Genomic DNA, 19,823 nt, shown 5'->3' on the forward strand with positions numbered 1-19,823 from the left:
CGCAACAAAGTTCCTGCCCCACTGGACGGGGCCACACGAGATTGTGGTGAAGCTATCACCTGTAGCTTACCAGATCAAAATCAGCAAAGGTCGACAAACCGCCACATTAAAGTGGGTCCACCGGAACCAAATCAAGTTGTACACTCCCCCCATGGGAATAGAAGGGGTGCTAGCCAGCACCGAATAGATAAAAACCCTAGCAAAAACCCAGAGGTACTAAGAAAATTCTTAAGTACCCTCAGCTGATCCCTTCCAGGAGACCAGTACGTTGCACCTAATATCTTTTATTCTCTTCCCAGCTACCAGATATACATCTGTTGTCACTAGTGATATCGTCCTGCGCTGTACTGATTAAAAATAAGAAAAACAGAAAAATAGTTGTCAAAACAATTTTTGTTTACGAATACAAATAACTGAAATAATCCAACAATCTCTGATTATGCGTTTCTGTAGGATGGAGTTCCTTTGGATGATCCTGACACTCTGCGCCCTGGTCAAAACCAACCCAGCAGACGTACTCACGAACGGACCCCCTACGGGAATCGTTCTCCGCGACGATCCAGGACTCCTCATAACTAACTGCAGAGTACACACGCAGAGGGTATATGTCCGCCTAGATGCAGAGAATGTGTACCGCCAACACATTCCACCTGCGGCGCATTTGAGTTGGGCCGGGGCTGACTGGACCAGCCAGGCAATTAAGCACGCCCAGCTAGACACTGCCCATATGTTGGCCCAACTCCAAAAGTTCACAGTAACCCAGTCAGAACTAGCTGAGCCCAGGCGAGAAAAACGATTCGTCGGGGCGCTACTATTGATAGGGGCAGCCGTAGGGTCACTATTTGCCCTAGGTACCACTGCCGTCAACGCAGTCAGTCTAGCCACAGTCAAGAGGAATGTTAGGGAGATTACTGAAGAGATGCCACTTATCCAGCAGCAGATGAAGGCACAGGCCCTTAGGTTGCAACATGTGGGAAAGTCTCTCCAGGACACTATTCTGGTGGTCAACACACACGCTACTCTCCTGAACAAAACTATCCTGTCTGTAGGAAAGCTAGCAGAGGTCATGAACCATGACTATGCCCATGTCCAATTGGTTCGATTGTTACTGGAGGATTTTCTCCGTGAAGTTAGCTCTTCTATGGACCACTTGGCCATGAATAGAATCCCCTCATATCTAGTGCCCCTCTCAATGGTGCACGACATATTGACCTCAGCTACTTCAACCACACTAAGGCCGTTACAATCACATTTTGGCCTATAGTCTGGGGTCGGCCATCCCAATACACGTTGATGTTGATCGTAATGAAGTGGGTTTTCTACTGACGCTGCCGGTTGTTGAACTGGAGAATATCTATAGATTGAAAACGGTTCTCAATGTAGGATTTTGGCGCGACAGTACCCACGTAAAGATTGCCACGCCCCCAGTTGTAGCTTACCAGGAAAACAACCCAGATTTCTATCTCACCCCTAACCTGCTAATGTGTACTCTAACCAAAGATGTCCACTACCTTTGTCCTAGCAAACCATTCGTCAGGGATAACACTGAGCGTCTTTGTGGTATTAAAGCTATCACCAGCGAAGAACGCTGTAGAGCCAAACTAACAGCCAGGGATGGGGCCACCACCACACAAGTGGAGGTGGTAGGGAACCGATGGTTGGTCAACACACCGTTCGCGTCCGCCACTATGACTTACGAACGCCATGACTCCATCACCCAATTAAACCTCCCCAACCAGACTGTTTTTGTTACGGTACCAGAGGGGGCGATTATTCACGTAGACGACCTTGCTCTATACCACCTTCCCGACGACCGGATAGACACAGAGATTGAAATGCCGGACGCTTTTGCTAAACGTTCCCTTGAGTTACCACAAGCCATTCAATACCAAATCCAGTACGAGGGACCCATGACTGTCGATCTTAGCGTACTGGATGAGGCACTGTTAGTCGACCCGACTGACTACAGACCAAAAGATTGGTCTGTCGCCCGCTCTTGGACGGTGCCGGACAGTATCCTGACTGTTACCATGATCCTTGGTCTCATTTCCCGTGGCGGGTGCACCTACTACGTACACAGGCGCACACGTGCAATGGAAGACCTAATGAGGTCTTATACTAGGATCACCCGTGGGACGGAAGCGATCCCGATTTTTGGAAAGGTGGCAATGGATCCGGAAACCCTCTTACAGGGCCCAGTCCCAGCCTCCTCTCCCGAACTCGCTAGGTCAGCCCAGTAATGTCCCTAATGTAAGCTTGGCCTTCAGGGGCCAAGTTTTTCCAAGTGCCTTAACTACCCACCTGCAAGTAGGATCAACCTAGACATGACATTAGAGACAATGCCATGATAAAGCTATTTAGCCAAGGCCTTGGACATATATAGAACATAGTCCATATTAGATGATTAAGGTGTGGTAGACATATTTTGTATACTTTTATGTTTTTATTCCAATTTTTCGTTTCATTACCTTTGACACTTAGGAAGCCTTAGAGCCAAGACACCGCTCCTTTGGGGAGGAAATGTAATGATGTATTGCCTGAGTGTTGTGCGTTATTAACGTCTGCCAAGTTACTGCCTAGGTCCACTAACCGGGATAACCGGACGACGGGCCGGAACACAGAGCCACTGCCAGACCTCCTTGATCCATTCTGGTGGTGATCCACAGCTTGCGGAAAGCCTACCAGGGGGGAACCACTAAAGGGGGGGGGCTGCTCTGATGATCCACAGACCAGGACATCCGATGGTCATTCTTATGGTGGGTTGCAACATGCAGAATCATTCCAAGTTGAACCTACCAGAGGGGGACTGTCATGACTGTCCTGATCAGGTCAGGGTACAGGAGACCACCACCCTACAGATTATCTCCCAAACCCCCAACAGAGGAGGAGAGATCTAGGGGTCTGAAGATGTGGGGGTTTTATGACACCTCATGCCCATAATACAGAGAAATTCCTTTGTCCTAACAATGGAGAACTGGCCTCAGAACCTTAAACATGCAATAAAGGAACTTTGGAACAATGGTTTCCGTCAGCCACAATGGTGGTTATGACGAAAAGTGGAATATTAAAATGTATGTAACTTTTGTATTGGTTTTTAAAGGTTAAGAGATGACGTTATTATGAAAACATTGTACCTTTAAGAGTTTTCCCAGTATATGCCTGATGTTTATACATTGTACGCTGTTTGGAAAATATCCAAATCAAACAGAATGTTTTGGCAAAGATGAAATGTGAAGTTAGTGTCTAAAATCGGATTTTTAGCCAAATCTAAGCCTTGCCCCTGTACTTGGTCCGCCCAGAGAATCGCCCTAAAGGCTGTCACACCCACCTCTGACCCGAGGGTATAAGACAGGAGATTGGAGAATTAACATAGGAGACTATTGACCCCAAGCTGCAGCGAAGGTCTAACAAAGTCGACGAACCCCAAAACGAAACACAAGGTTGAAGACAAAGAAATATTTTTCTACACGAGCTACGGACGAGTAGCTGTGTCTAAGCGGGTGAATCCAAGCCGAACCACCCAGCCTCCACTCTCGATTGAATCGTGGTATCGACACCATTCGAGCCGAAGCTGTGAGCTCTGAGCTACAGAGCTGTCTGTCCTCAGAAGACCCCTTTCAGATCAAGGGTGAGGATCAGACCACTTAGCCAAGAAGGACACTGACATCGTGAGGACAACCGGAGAGTTGCGCCGTAGAACTGCGTCATTTAGAAGCCTAAACGACCCACGCGGAGCGTCCCACCTGAGAACTACAACACGTAATTACATCATTATATTCTGACCCATAAGAGCGGCAGTTCGGGGCAAGGCTAATTTTAAATAAGCATGGCTGACAAATGAACCCAAATGTATATTTCTCTCGTGTACTTCCTTTCTTTCTCTCTCTTTAAAATCCCCATTTTGGGTAACAAGCGCCAGAGTGTGTTGGCCCGTTGTACTAAGTCCTAATCAATAGCTAGACTGTGTTTTGTGTATGTGCATTTTTATCATCATTTTAGCTTGCTAGTAAATAAATAATCAACTAAGATTGGTGTGGTAAATTCAGTGGTAAAGCCCGGGTCCGTGCAGATTCCCGGATTATACGACTTTCAGATAATGAGACTGTAGAGGAAACTGATTAATTTAGCGACTGTTGTAATCGATATTCTGATATCCTTTGAGTTAATTTGGGAAATAGAAACTCAATCAAAACAATGTTCCCATGGTGCCCCAGGTTAATGAGTGAATAATTGCTTGATTCATTGCTTAATTCATTTAATCACGTAATTATAAACCGTTAATCATTCGATGAGCAACAGTCGTCACATTAACTAATACAACGTCACGACACTGTCCTGTAACATATGGTCCTGCAGTGATCTCTCCCTGTCCTGTAACATATGGTCCTGCCTCATTTGATGCAATAGGAACATGAATTTGGCGTCCATTTAGATTTGAGTCAGTCTGTTGCAGGTAGGGAGAGATACATAGTTGACATTATTTGGCTGAGTCAGTCTGGCTTGCAGGTGTTTCTTCCTTATTGTGTGTAATGTTCTTGTAGCCAGTCAGTGTCCATGTCAAACAGTGTTTTTCCAGAGGCTTGAACAGTGGACTCTCTCTCCACCCCAGGATACAGCAGGTCAGGAGCGGTTCCACGCGTTAGGGCCCATCTACTACAGAGACTCCAATGGAGCCATATTGGTCTATGACATCACAGATGAGGACTCTTTCCAGAAGGTAGCTATGATCTCCTCAGGGAGAACAGCAGGGCTGTGTCCCAAAGGGCACCCTATTCCCTATACATTGCACTACATTTGACCAGGGCCCATAGGGAAACAGGGTGCTATTAGGAACACAGCCTCTGAAGAGAAGAACATCATTTCAAAAATGAGCTACGTAGAAATGTCCAGATAAATGACTGAAAATGTTTTCTTTTGATTTACATATTCATATTTAATTTGCATCAGTGTCTCGTGTTCTAATGTTGAAATTTGTTTTCTTGAACTGTAAATCGATATGAAATGTAATGTTTTTGCTTTGTAGGTGAAAAACTGGGTCAAAGAATTGAGGAAAATGTTGGGGAATGAGATTTGTTTATGTATAGTAGGTAAGTTATTGCAGACCATAGCTAACTTTTCAACACTTATTTTATTGTTTGTCACATTTCACCCTGTAACTGGATCCATCTTGAAGTGGTGCGGAGAATTTAGTTTAGTTATGGGCCCTGCAATTAAATAGAAATCCTAATAATTTCATTACAATGTTGCCAGGATGGAGGGTGTCTAGAATATAGTTTGTTTGTCTCGGATATTCTGTTGCCTCCACATTTCAGTCACATAAGACAGCTGTCAGACAGCTAAATTTGCTTCAAACACATGCCATTGCTCTCTCCCTCTGAAATGTTACAACTAAAGCCTAGAACTTTCAACCCTGACTTTCACAAAGTTCTCTCCAACCAGCAGCTAGGGAACCTTTCAAATGCAGGACGAGTTGCACGGAGGAAATAATTGTTGACATTGTTGTGGTTACATCCTCCTCAATATTTAGGTGATCTTAACTAGAGCCCTTGATGTGATATCTTAACTAGAGCCCTTGATGTGATATCTTAACTAGAGCCCTTGATGTGATATCTTAACTAGAGCCCTTGATGTGATATCTTAACTAGAGCCCTTGATGTGATATCTTAACTAGAGCCCAACCCATATGGGATTTCTGGGTCCAATACCGATTTTAGGGAGGCAAAAGTCACCGATTTCGATATATTGTTTTTAGAGGTGGCATGAAAAACACACTTTTTCTCAAATTGTGTTCTAAAGGTTTAACAGATACTCCAAATTATGATTTCTTAACTAAATATTAAAAATAACGCATAATTTAAGAACATTTTATTTGTTGTTTACAAGATGACCACCAAAAAGCTACTATATCCTAAATAAATATGAAAGTAAATACAAAACCGTTGTTCAGTTTACCTTCTTAGACAAATATTTAAGTTGTACCCATCTATGGCAGTGTATAAGAATACAGAGGTGTCTGCTGAAACACCACAAGCACACTAATGAACAAGAAGGTCTCAAAGTCAATCTGAAACTGCACTGTTCACAACCTAGGCAGTGAGATGCAGTTCGTAATATCACCACTAGATGTCAGGTCATGTAAAACACTTCATGGTAACCTCCCAGTGAGAGCTTGTTATGACAAGCACACGCTAGCTGTTAATTATGAAAAATGTTTTCTTACTGAAACCATCATGTAAATTACACACTTATTCAATACAACATTTATTATTTCAACTAATGGCATGTGCTGATGACCAAAAATGTTCATGCTAGAAAATCCTTACCACACTGGATTTAGTCACACGTTATAATTTAACTAGCTGGCTAACTATCTAATCTCATCATGAATGCACATGGCCTGAATGATAGATCTGTGCCATCTGTCTTGCTTTTTGTATATTTCAGAAAACCGACCTAAAATCCAGTAACATAATGGGGCCAGACAGTAATGGTGTTCTTTTAGTATCAAGGATGATTGGTCACTTTGCCACCAGTCCAGTGTTCGCACACAAGTAGCACAGATTGCTAGCTAGCTAGGCTAACTACCGTGCCGGCTAGCTAGGCTAACTACCGTGCCGGCTAGCTAGGCTAACTACCGTGCCGGCTAGCTACAAGCCTAACTAACGTTAACGAAGTGAAAAATGTGATGAGGACAGGGCTGCTTGCTTGGTGAAGTGTACTTTATTTATTTAATCAAATATGCTGTTGCTGTCTGTGGCAAACTACTCACTGTCACCCCACCCTGGCTACTCTCTCACGTTGTGATGTAGAGCTGAATGATGCTCAGTGAGCAGTCCATAGAGCTCCCTCTTCAGATGGATTTGTTTATTCTATGTATATAATATCTGCGCTTTAGCTGTGGAATAAAGATACAAATATTTTTGTAAAAGGCTAATATCGGCCAAAATATTTTTAAAATTATATTGGTCAATCAATCAAATGTATTTATAAAGCCCTTTTTGCATCAGTCGATGTCACAAAGTGCTGTACAGAAACCCAGCCTAAAACACCAAACAGCAAGCAATGCAGGTGGCTAGGAAAAACTCCCTAGAAAGGCCGAAACCTAGAGAGGAACCAGGCTATGAGGGGTGGCCAGTCCTCTTCTGGCTGTGCTGGGTGGAGATTATAAACCTAGAGAGGAACCAGGCTATGAGGGGTGGCCAGTCCTCTTCTGGCTGTGCTGGGTGGAGATTATAAACCTAGAGAGGAACCAGGCTATGAGGGGTGGCCAGTTGTCTTCTGGCTGTGCTGGGTGGAGATTATAAACCTAGAGAGGAACCAGGCTATGAGGGGTGGCCAGTTGTCTTCTGGCTGTGCTGGGTGGAGATTATAAACCTAGAGAGGAACCAGGCTATGAGGGGTGGCCAGTCCTCTTCTGGCTGTGCTGGGTGGAGATTATAAACCTAGAGAGGAACCAGGCTATGAGGGGTGGCCAGTTGTCTTCTGGCTGTGCTGGGTGGAGATTATAAACCTAGAGAGGAACCAGGCTATGAGGGGTGGCCAGTTGTCTTCTGGCTGTGCTGGGTGGAGATTATAAACCTAGAGAGGAACCAGGCTATGAGGGGTGGCCAGTCCTCTTCTGGCTGTGCTGGGTGGAGATTATAAACCTAGAGAGGAACCAGGCTATGAGGGGTGGCCAGTTGTCTTCTGGCTGTGCTGGGTGGAGATTATAAACCTAGAGAGGAACCAGGCTATGAGGGGTGGCCAGTCCTCTTCTGGCTGTGCTGGGTGGAGATTATAAACCTAGAGAGGAACCAGGCTATGAGGGGTGGCCAGTCCTCTTCTGGCTGTGCTGGGTGGAGATTGAACATCTTGGCCATGTACTGTTATAAACGTTTATAGATGACCTGCAGGGTCAGATGATGATGATAATAATAATCACATATTGGTCAACCGATTTATGGGATCTAATCTTAACTCGACTAACTGCTGTAGGAAAGGAAAGTTATTTTAATTGTTTGTTTTCTCACTCAAATTAGGGGGGAAAATGACCATATACTGAACAAAAATATTAACGCAACAATTTCAACGATTTTACTGAGTTACAGTTCATACAAGGAATTCGGTCAATTGAAATAAATGCATTAGGCCCTGATCTATGGATTTCACATGACTGGGCAAGGGTGCAGCCATTGGTTGGCCTGGGAGAGCGTAGGCCCACCCACTTGGGAGCCAGGCCCATCTACTGAGCAATCAGAATTATCTTTTCCCACAAAAGGGCTTTATTACAGATAGAAATTATGGTAGAGAAATGAACATTCAATCCCCTGGCAATAGCTTTGGTGCCAATTGCACACTTCCTCAAAACTTGAAACTTCTGTGGCATTGTGTTGTGTGACAACTGCAATTTTTTTTTTAGAGTGGCCCTTTATTATCCCCAGCACAAGGTGCACCTGTGTAATGATCATGGTGTTTAATCAGCTTCTTGATATGCCACACCTGTCAGGTGGATGGATTATCTTTGCAAAGGAGAAATGCTCACCAACAGGAATGTAAACACATTTGTGCACAAAATTTGAGAGACATTTTTGTCAGTATGGAACATTTCTTCGTTATTTTATTTCAGCTTATGAGACATGAGACCAAGACATGTTGCAATTTATATTTTTGTTATTTATATATATATATATATATATATATATATATATATATATATATATAATTTTTATTTTTTTTACACTACACACACACACTGAACAAAAATATAAAACTGTGTGTGTATATGTGGCGTAATTGTGTGTGGTGGTCAATGACTTCTGCATTGTAAATCATGAGTTAAACTAACGCTGTCAAGATAAACATAACTGTTGCAGTCACTCCCCCATCACATGAGAGGGTTCTAACCTCAATGGTCTCTTCCTGGTTAAATAAAGTGTGCCTTCAGTCTACTAGACGTACAGTTGGTGGTGCTAATGTTAAATATACAGTATGTGATCAATAAACTAATACATCCTCTTTGTTCTTCTCTTAGGTAATAAAGTAGATCTGGAGAAGGAGAGACATGTATCAGTTGAAGAGGCAGAAGGGTTTGTTTAATCACTCTTCTCCTGTAACTTTACCATAGAGACCTTGTACAGCAGGGGTGTTCAGTCTTATCAGCTTATGGTGCTGTACTGCTTTTGGAGTACCCTTTCATAACGTTGTCTAAACGTCAAGTCGACAGCCTTCTTTTGTTTGTGAATGTTGATGTAATTGAATGGTCATTGGTCTGAATGTTAACTAAACGTGATTGGTCAGAATATTGCTAACTAAACGCACATTTGTCTGAGTTGACAACTGAATGGTGATTGGTCTAACTGATTGTTCTGTTTTCTCTGTGGATTCCTCTCCTCACAGGTATGCAGAGTCAGTGGGGGCGAAACACTATCACACATCAGCCAAATTAAACAAGGGAATAGAAGAACTGTTCCTTGACCTGTGTAAAAGTAAACAGCCGTTCTCACATGTTATAGAATAGTGATGATGAATGTAATGGCTCAGGTTGAGACAAAAAGAAAATACTTGAAACGATTATATTATGATGGACCAACTGGTAGGACTTTGATTTCTGTTGGTAGTACTTCTGAATTTTGTAGATTGGACTTAAAGCTTTTGTTTGTAGGATGTTTGGCTTTTCTTGGTTGTAGGATTTTCAGCTTTTGTTGGTAGGACTTTGTCTCCCACAGTACTGACTCTCCCTTTCATCTCCCTTTTGTTGACAGGAATGATGGAGACGGCCCAAGCAGAGGAGAGGGCGAAGGGTAACGGAGCCAGCCAGTCAACGACATCACGAAGGGGGGTACAGATCGTGGACGATGACCCTCAAGCCGCCACGGCCGCAGGGGGCTGCTGCTCATCCGCTTAACTCCCACCCCCCACGTCCCAACTTACCCTCCACGTCCCAACTTACCCCATCCTCCCCCTTTCCCCCCCTTAAGCAACCAGGACTGTTGCCTCGGCCCTCAGCCTCCCCTCTCATCTCCCTCCTTATGACATGAAGACTGCTGTTCTCCCTCTGAGTCATCATACACTTTACTCACTACACTTCTCCCTCTATGGAACAATGTGCTGGCTTATATACTATTCTTTATACTGTAATATTCATTCATTGGCACCCCTTCTGACCCATCCATATGAGACTGATGACACCCCCTCCTGACCCATCCTTATGAGACTGATGACACCCCCTCCTGACCCATCCGTATGAGACTGACGACACCCCCTCCTGACCCATCCGTATGAGACTGACGACACCCCCTCCTGACCCATCCGTATGAGACTGACGACACCCCCTCCTGACCCATCCGTATGAGACTGACGACACCCCCTCCTGACCCATCCGTATGAGACTGACGACACCCCCTCCTGACCCATCCGTATGAGACTGACGACACCCCCTCCTGACCCATCCGTATGAGACTGACGACACCCCCTCCTGACCCATCCGTATGAGACTGACGACACCCCCTCCTGACCCATCCGTATGAGACTGACGACACCCCCTCCTGACCCATCCGTATGAGACTGACGACACCCCCTCCTGACCCATCCGTATGAGACTGACGACACCCCCTCCTGACCCATCCGTATGAGACTGACGACACCCCCTCCTGACCCATCCGTATGAGACTGACGACACCCCCTCCTGACCCATCCGTATGAGACTGACGACACCCCCTCCTGACCCATCCGTATGAGACTGGCGACACCCCCTCCTGACCCATCCGTATGAGACTGGCGACACCCCCTCCTGACCCATCCGTATGAGACTGGCGACACCCCCTCCTGACCCATCCGTATGAGACTGGCGACACCCCCTCCTGACCCATCCGTATGAGACTGGCGACACCCCCTCCTGACCCATCCGTATGAGACTGGCGACACCCCCTCCTGACCCATCCGTATGAGACTGGCGACACCCCCTCCTGACCCATCCGTATGAGACTGGCGACACCCCCTCCTGACCCATCCGTATGAGACTGGCGACACCCCCTCCTGACCCATCCGTATGAGACTGACGACACCCCCTCCTGACCCATCCGTATGAGACTGACGACACCCCCTCCTGACCCATCCGTATGAGACTGACGACACCCCCTCCTGACCCATCCGTATGAGACTGACGACACCCCCTCCTGACCCATCCGTATGAGACTGACGACACCCCCTCCTGACCCATCCGTATGAGACTGACGACACCCCCTCCTGACCCATCCATATGAGACCTCTGATGACCCATCCGTATGAGACTGGCGACACCCCCTCCTGACCCATCCATATGAGACTGACGACACCCCCTCCTGACCCATCCATATGAGACTGACGACACCCTCTCCTGACCCATCCGTATGAGACCTCTGATACCCCCTCCTGACCCATCCATATGAGACTGACGACACCCCCTCCTGACCCATCCATATGAGACCTCTGATGACCCATCCGTATGAGACTGGCGACACCCCCTCCTGACCCATCCATATGAGACTGATGACACCCCCTCCTGACCCATCCATATGAGACTGACGACACCCTCTCCTGACCCATCCATATGAGACCTCTGAGTGATGAAGAGGTGAAGAGAACATGAAAGGAAGGAATCTGCCTCCTCTGTCTTTCTACAACCTAGCAGATGGACTTCTAACACACTAGTGTGAAATACACACTCACACACTGTCGTGAAATACACACACACACACACTGTCCCCACCTCTCTCAAATGAACACAAACCAACAGACCGTACTAAATTAGAAATCATAAACACTCATACCCCAGATTTTTAGGCCTTTTTTGGGGTGGCGAGGATAATGTGCATGATGGCGTGATCCGTCTCTGAAGGCTTCATTTTGTTTCACTTTAGAGAAAGAAGAAAAAAAAACTGATCTTTATTGTTGATAAACTAAAGTACATGTTGTATGGAAATGTGTCCAAGCCCTTGGTACTGCTTCTTCTTCTGTGGTGGTGAAGTGGTGAAAGCCCTCTGATTCTGTCATCCAGCTCTTTTCTTGGCCTGTGTTCATAAAGCTTCTCGGTAGGAGTCCCACCCGTCTCTGTAACCTTATTGATTTAACTTCTAAAAGACTGAACTGATTCTAGATCAGCCTTTCTGCTCTGAGACCCTTTATGAATACAGGCATTGTGCTTTTTCAATAACAACAACAAAAAAATGGCAGATCTCGATCTTTCTCTCTGATTTAAAATGCAGATTTTTTGCACTGACCCGTCACTATCAATGCTTTTGTTATACTACGTTTTCTTCCTGTTTGCCGAGTTGCTCTGTGAAAAATGTAAATGACAAAAAAAAATACATTGTTAAAAAAACAACCCAAAAAACGTATGAAGAGTATGAATAACGTTGATGTTTTATCTGCTTTTTACAAGCTTTGGGGAAACGATACGCAGGTGTAGGAAAGTGTACAATAGTCTTGTTAATGATTGTAAAATGAAATAACAATTGTGGATGAAAGCACACTTTCTGGAATTGTAATTTTTTTAACTGCTAGTGTCGTGTTTTGTAATAGAACAATTATAACTATTTACAACACATAGGTGTCAAATACATTGTCATTCTTTTTAATGAAACAATTGAAGCTTCACTACACATCCTCTAACCGTTTTGAACTTAGACTCAAACATATTCAGAATACATAGTGTTAGGTAGTCACGTACTGCTTCTGATTGGAGGAGAACATGTTCTACTGCTTCTGATTGGAGGAGGACATGTTCTAAAAGTGTAACTTCCTGAGACGATACCAACGGACTGTGATCACCAACACCATGTATAGAAGTTGTTCTGGCGCCGGCTAAACCAAGAGGAGACCTACAGGGAGGGAGACTTCATTCCAGATCTCATGTTATTAATGACATGTCTGGTGGATTTCTGCAGGGAAACAGGGAGAGATTCATGATTGGTCTCTACTCTACAGACCTGGGTTCAAAGACTATTCAACAATGTTTGCTTGAGCCAGATAGGCAGGGTTTTCACTTTTAGTTCCACGCTCAGTCACAGCTAAAGTATTGGTAATGATATGGAACAGTGTTGGTAATGATATGGAATAGTGTTGGTAATGATATGGAATAGTGTTTGAGCCCAGATGTGCTACTCTGCCCTGGTTTATTCTGCACCAGGATGAAAAGCATTTCATTTGCTGACTGGTTAAACCCAGTCACTACAGCCTCCGGCCTACATAATACTTAACCATATGGTGACCAGGTAGACCTATATACTGTGTCCACACCGTGATAAAGAGAGATTCCCCTACACCAGGGCTCTCCAACCCTGTTCCTGGAGATCTACCGTCCTGTAGGTTTTCTCTCCAACCCTGTTCCTGGAGATATACCGTCCTGTAGGTTCTCTCTCCAACCCTGTTCCTGGAGATCTACCGTCCTGTAGGTTTTCTCTCCAACCCTGTTCCTGGAGATCTACCGTCCTGTAGGTTTTCTCTCCAACCCTGTTCCTGGAGATCTACCGTCCTGTAGGTTTTCTCTCCAACCCTGTTCCTGGAGATCTACTGTCCTGTAGGTTTTCTCTCCAACCCTGTTCCTGGAGATCTACCGTCCTGTAGGTTTTCTCTCCAACCCTGTTCCTGGAGATCTACCGTCCTGTAGGTTTTCTCTCCAATCCTGTTCCTGGAGACCTACTGTCCTGTAGGTTTTCACTCCAACCCTGTTCCTGGAGAGTTACGGTCCTGCAGGTTTTCGCTCCAACCCTGTTCCTGGAGAGTTAAGGTCCTGCAGGTTTTCGCTCCAACCCTAATCTAGCGCACCTGATTCTAATAATTAGCTGGTTGATGAACTGAATTGGGTTAGTTACAACTGGGGTTGAAAGGAAAACCTACAGGAGGGTAGCACTCCAGGAACATGGTTGGGCAGCCCTGCCCTACACATTTGAAGCAGTCTTCATGGTTTGGGTTGTTATAGAGGCTGGCAGCATGTAAATGATGTGAGGGTATTTGGTGTCTTTGGTCTTTCACTACTGTTGATGTGGCTCTAAACACCGGTTCCATGAAAATATGTTGTTGGACTGGTGTAAGAGAGATGGTGGAAACTCCCTCTAGCCCATGCACAGTCCTACACCAATTCAATGCTTTTAAATGTGTGGGTTGGAGAGCATGAGTATTGGTATGCATGTACATTGCAAACCCTGTCTGTCCCTGTGGTTAGCTCCTCTCACTCCGGTAACTACAACCAACCATGTCTGAAGCCTGGCTGGTTGGTTCCACACGAGGCAGGCAGCCATCAGAGCTGCGTCATTCTCTGGGGCTGGAGCTTCCTGCTTCAGATCAGCTGATTAAACATTCAGTGAGGTGAAATGTTCAGATTGTAGCAGATAGAAATGTAATGTATAGCTGATGCATTCAATTCACTGTTCTACATGACGGAAGATATCTGTCCTACACAACAGACGATGTCTGTTCTACACACAATCTATGTATATTCTGTATATAATGCACAGACCCTTACTTACTCTACCATTCTGATCAGTCTATCACCATGTGGAGGTCTACCGGGTCGGTCTATCACCATGTGGAGGTCTACCTGGTCAGTTTTTAGCCGTGTGGAGGTCTACCTGGTCATTTTATAGCCGTGTGGAGGTCTACCTGGTCGGTCTATCACCGTGTGGAGGTCTACCTGGTCGGTCTATCACCGTGTGGAGGTCTACCTGGTCGGTCTATCACCGTGTGGAGGTCTACCTGGTCGGTCTATCACCGTGTGGAGGTCTACCTGGTCGGTCTATCACTGTGTGGAGGTCTACCTGGTCGGTCTATCACTGTGTGGAGGTCTACCTGGTCGGTCTATCACCGTGTGGAGGTCTACCTGGTCGGTCTATCACCGTGTGGAGGTCTACCTGGTCGGTCTATCACCGTGTGGAGGGCTACCTGGTCGGTCTATCACCGTGTGGAGGGCTACCTGGTCGGTCTATCACCGTGTGGAGGTCTACCTGGTCGGTCTATCACCGTGTGGAGGTCTACCTGGTCGGTCTATCACCGTGTGGAGGTCTACCTGGTCGGTCTATCGCCGTGTGGAGGGCTACCTGGTCGGTCTATCGCCGTGTGGAGGTCTACCTGGTCAGTCTATCGCCATGTGGAAGTCTACCTGGTCAGTCTATAGCCATGTGGGGTCCCGAGGGGCTCCCGAGTAGCACAGCGGTCTAAGGCACTGCATCTCCGTGCAAGAGGCGTCACTACAGTCCCTGGTCCGTATCCAGGCTGTATAACATCCGGCCGTGATTGGGACTCCCATAGGGCGGCGCACAACTGGCCCAGCGTCGTCTGTGTTTGACCGGGGTAGGCCGTCATTATAAATAAGAATTTGTTCTTAACTGACTTGCCTAGTTAAATAAAGGTTAAATTAAAAAATATATAAATAAATGTGTAAGTCTACCTGAATATCCATTTGCACCACTCAGATATTACCCATGTCATTTCAACCATACGAATGGGTGATTCTGCTGACTGATACTTTTGCGTGCAGTCGTGGCCAAAAGTTTTGAGAATGACACAAATATTAATTTTTACAAAGTCTGTTGCCTCAGTTTGTATGATGGCAATTTGCATGTAATCCAGAATGTTATGAAGAGTGATCAGATGAATTGCAATTAATTTCAAAGTCCCTCTTTGCCATGCAAATGAACTGAATCCCCCAAAATCATTTCCACTGCATTTCAGCCCTGCCGCAAAAGGACCAGCTGACATCATGTCAGTGATTCTCTCGTTAACACAGGTGTGAGTGTTGACGAGGACAAGGCTGGCGATCACTCTGTCATGCTGATTGAGTTCGAATAACAGACTGGAAGCTTCAAAAGGAGGGTGGTGCTTGGAATCATTGTTCTTCCTCTGTCAACCATGGTTACCTGCAAGGAAACACGTGCCATCATCATTGCTTTGCACAAAAAGGGCTTCACGGGCAAGGATATTGCTGCCAGTAAGATTGCACCTAAATCAACCATTTATCGGATCATCAAGAACTTCAAGGAGAGTGGTTCAGTTGTTGTCAAGAAGGCTTTAGGGCACCCAAGAAAGTCCAGCAAGCGCCAGGACCGTCTCCTAAAGTTGATTCAGCTGCGGGATCGGGGCACCACCAGTACAGAGCTTGCTGAGGAATGGCAGCAGGCAGGTGTGAGTGCATCTGCACGCACAGTGAGGCAAAGACTTTTGGACGATGGCCTGGTGCCAAGAAGGGCAGCAAAGAAGCCACTTCTCTCCAGGAAAAACATCAGGGACAGACTGATATTCTGCAAAAGGTACAGGGATTGGACTGCTGAGGACTGGGGTAAAGTCATTTTCTCTGATGAATCCCCTTTCCAATTGTTTGAGGCATCCGGAAAAAAAGCTTGTCCGGAGAAGACCAGGTGAGCGCTACCATCAGTCCTGTGTCATGCCAACAGTAAAGCATCCTGAGACCATTCATGTGTGGGGTTGCTTCTCAGCCAAGGGAGTGGGCTCACTCACAATTTTGCCTAAGAACACAGCCATGAATAAAGAATGGTACCAACACATCCTCCGAGAGCAACTTCTCCCAAACATCCAGGAACAGTTTGGTGACGAACAATGCCCTTTCTAGCATGATGGAGCACCTTGTGATAAAAGTGATAACTAAGTGGCTCGGAACAAAACATAGATATTTTGGGTCCATGGCCAGGAAACTCCCCAGACCTTAATCCCATTGAGAACTTGTGGTCAATCCTTAAGAGGCGGGTGGACAAACAAAACCCCACAAATTCTGACAAACTCCAAGCACTGATTATGCAAGAATGGGCTGCCATCAGTCAGGATGTGGCCCAGAAGTTAATTAACAGATTACCAGGGCGGATTGCAGAGGTCTGGAAAAAGAAGGGTCAACACTGCAAATATTGACTCTTTGCATCAACTTCATGTAATTGTCGATAAAAGCCTTTGGCACTTATGAAATGCTTGTAGTTATATTTCAGTATTCCATAGTAACATCTGACAAAAATATCTAAAGACACTGAAGCGGCAAACTTTGTGGAAATTAATATTTGTGTCATTCTCAACTTTTGGCCACGACTGTATATAGTGAATCCCCTTAAAATTAGTGGATTCGGCTATTTCAGCCCCACCCGTTGCTGACAGGTGTATAACACCGAGCACACAGCCATGCAATCTCATTGGCAGTAGAATGGACTTACTGAAGAGCTCAGTGATTTTCAACGTGGCACCGTCATAGGATGTCACTTTTCCAACAAGTCAGTTCGTCAAATGTATGCCCTGCTAGAGCTGCCCCGGTCAAATGTAAGTGCTGTTATTGTGAAGAGGAAATGTCTAGGAGCAACAACGGCTCAGCCGTGAAGTGGTAGGCCACACAAGCTCACAGAATGGAACCGCTGAAGCGCGTAATGCGTAAACATTGTCAGTCCTCAGTTGCAACACTCACCACCGAGTTCCAAACTGCTTCTGGAAGCAATGTCAGGACAATAACTGTTTGTCGGGAGCTTCATGAAATGGGTTTCCATGGCCGAGTAGCCGGACACAAGCCTAAGATCACCATGCTCAATGCCAAGCGTTGACCTGAGTGGTGTAAAGCTTGCCGCCATTGGACTCTGGAGCAGTTGAAATATGTTCTCTGGAGCGATGAATCACACTTCACCATCTGGCAGTCCAATGGATGAATCTGTGTTTGGTGGATGCCAGGAGGACGCTACTTGCCTCTATGAATAGTGCCAACTGTAAAATTTGGTGGTCTGGTGCAGTTTTTGATGGTTCGGGCTAGGCCCCTTAGTTCCAGTATAGGGAAATCTTTATTCTACAGCATACAATAACATTCTAGATTATTCTGTGCTTCCAACTTTGTGGCAACCTGTTTCAGCATAACAATGCCCCCATGCACAAAGCGAGGTCCATACAGAAATGGCTTGTTGACATCGGTGTGTAAGAACTTGACTGGCCTGCACAAAGCCCTGACCTCAACCCCATTGAACACCTTTGGGATGAATTGGAACGCCGACTGCAAGCCAGGCCTGGTCACCCAACATCAGTGCCCGACCTCACTAATGATCTTGTGGCTAAATGGAAGCAAGTCCCCGCAGCAATGTTCCAACATCTAGTTGAAAGCCTTCCCAGAAGAGTGGAGGCTGTTGTAGCAACAATGGGGGGACCAACTCCATATTAATGCCCATGATTTTGGAATGAGATGTTGGACGAGCAGGTGTCCACATACTTTTGGTCATGTAGTGTATTTGACCCTGAATGTCTGTTCTCAATGATGAGTGCAATTGCTGTAATGATGTGGTCCCACATCCACAGACTTAGATCAGATAAAAATGGGCTGTATCATTACAATACACTAGTATGAAGTCAGGACATCATGTCTATAATGACATTAATCACCACCTTAAAGAGATACTCCGGTACTTTTGTATACTTTTTAGCCAGTTGTTCTGAAAGTAGCACTCACAAGCCCACTCACAAGCCCGGAAATGGCATACTACGTCGCATATGTGCATTACGTCATTGATCTCTCTCTCTGCTGTGTCCACTGACTGGATAACGCTGGGCAGGCCTCTTGCTAGCTGTCACTCAAATGCAAGAGGCTGACGCTCATTGGCTAGAACTTGAATTGCTAGGGGACTGGCCCACGTTGGGGGAAATATAGAGAACATTTCTTTAAAAAAACAGTTGCTTTTAAACTAGGGATTTGATGGTTAATTAAGGTAAAATAATTCTGCTCATAGATTAAGCATGTATGACCTATACACCCTATACACATCCAGCCCAAAGCGTGAGGTTTAAAAAAGTACTTTGTTAGTTGCCAAAGTACCGGAGCATATCTGTAACTGACTTTCTGCACTCTACATCGTATATCTTTTTATATGACATATGTTCCTTTTCATTCTATTAATATAAAGAATTCTGTTAACACAGCAGAGAGTGTTTACTGTCTGCCATTGGATAAATAAAAACTTTGAACTTAAACAGCAGAAGATGCAACATCGGCACCTATCCAAGGACAGTTAAGTATTAACAATAAATGGCTGAGTAAATGGTTAACTATTCATCTGTGTAGAATTCTTGAGTTTAGGTGTTTGATACCAAAGGATCCCAGAGTTGATCTGAAAGATGAGGACCTTCGTTGTTCTGCTGTTTGTTCTCTGCAGCTGTCTCTCTGAGCTGCAGGTTTTTCAAAGTAGAGACAATGACAAGAAGCCAATCTTTCTGGAAACCACACAGAGGGTCAGCGAGAGCCAGGTGGAGGAACAGAGAGACCTACTCCAGGAGCTGAGAGCCATTGTGGCTCAACAGAGCACCAAACTGAATGAGATGGGAGCCAACATGGAGGAACTGAAGAGAGACCTACTCCAGGAGCTGAGAGCCATTGTGGCTCAACAGAGCACCAAACTGAATGAGATGGGAGCCAACATGGAGGAACAGAGAGTCCTACTCCAGGAGCTGAGAGCCATTGTGGCTCAACAGAGCACCAAACTGAATGAGATGGGAGCCAACATGGAGGAACAGAGAGTCCTACTCCAGGAGCTGAGAGCCATTGTGGCTCAACAGAGCACCAAACTGAATGAGATGGGAGCCAACATGGAGGAACAGAGAGACCTTCTCCAGGAGCTGAGAGCCATTGTGGCTCAACAGAGCACCAAACTGAATGAGATGGGAGCCACCGTGGAGGAACTGAAGAGAGAGAACAGAGAGAGACCGAAGGTGGCCTTCTCAGCCTCGCTGTCTGAATCCAAAGGACCAAATAGTGATGATGGCATCCTGGTCTACAAACATGTCTTCAACAATATTGGTGAGGCTTACAGTCCGGTGACAGGTGTCTTCTGAGCACCGGTTAATGGAGT

General features: G+C 45.6%; 2 protein-coding genes across 5 annotated transcripts in view; both read left to right on the forward strand.

Moving 5' to 3' along the window:
• LOC115189713 (ras-related protein Rab-21) overlaps positions 1-12,560 on the forward strand; it is a 51,320-nt gene extending 38,760 nt beyond the window's left edge. Inside the window, exons 3-7 of the mRNA XM_029748256.1 lie at positions 4,610-4,717; positions 5,024-5,087; positions 9,011-9,065; positions 9,376-9,464; positions 9,741-12,560. Of these exons, the coding sequence (XP_029604116.1) occupies positions 4,610-4,717; positions 5,024-5,087; positions 9,011-9,065; positions 9,376-9,464; positions 9,741-9,883 (459 nt within the window). The 3' untranslated portion in view covers positions 9,884-12,560. The remainder of the gene's footprint in view (positions 1-4,609; positions 4,718-5,023; positions 5,088-9,010; positions 9,066-9,375; positions 9,465-9,740) is intronic.
• Positions 12,561-19,026: 6,466 nt separating this feature from the next.
• Positions 19,027-19,823, forward strand: part of LOC115189705 (uncharacterized protein RP612) — a 579,758-nt gene continuing 578,961 nt past the window's right edge. The window contains exons 1-2 of one of the 4 annotated variants that reach the window (XM_029748248.1): positions 19,029-19,227; positions 19,399-19,644. In XM_029748248.1, the coding sequence (XP_029604108.1) occupies positions 19,093-19,227; positions 19,399-19,644 (381 nt within the window). In that variant the 5' untranslated portion in view covers positions 19,029-19,092. Of the gene's footprint in view, positions 19,772-19,823 lie in introns of all 4 variants that reach the window. The other 3 variants (XM_029748247.1, XM_029748249.1, XM_029748246.1) reach the window with 3 other exon arrangements.

This window comes from Salmo trutta, unplaced genomic scaffold (genome assembly GCF_901001165.1).
Source record: "Salmo trutta unplaced genomic scaffold, fSalTru1.1, whole genome shotgun sequence".
Taxonomy (NCBI): Eukaryota; Metazoa; Chordata; class Actinopteri; order Salmoniformes; family Salmonidae; genus Salmo; species Salmo trutta.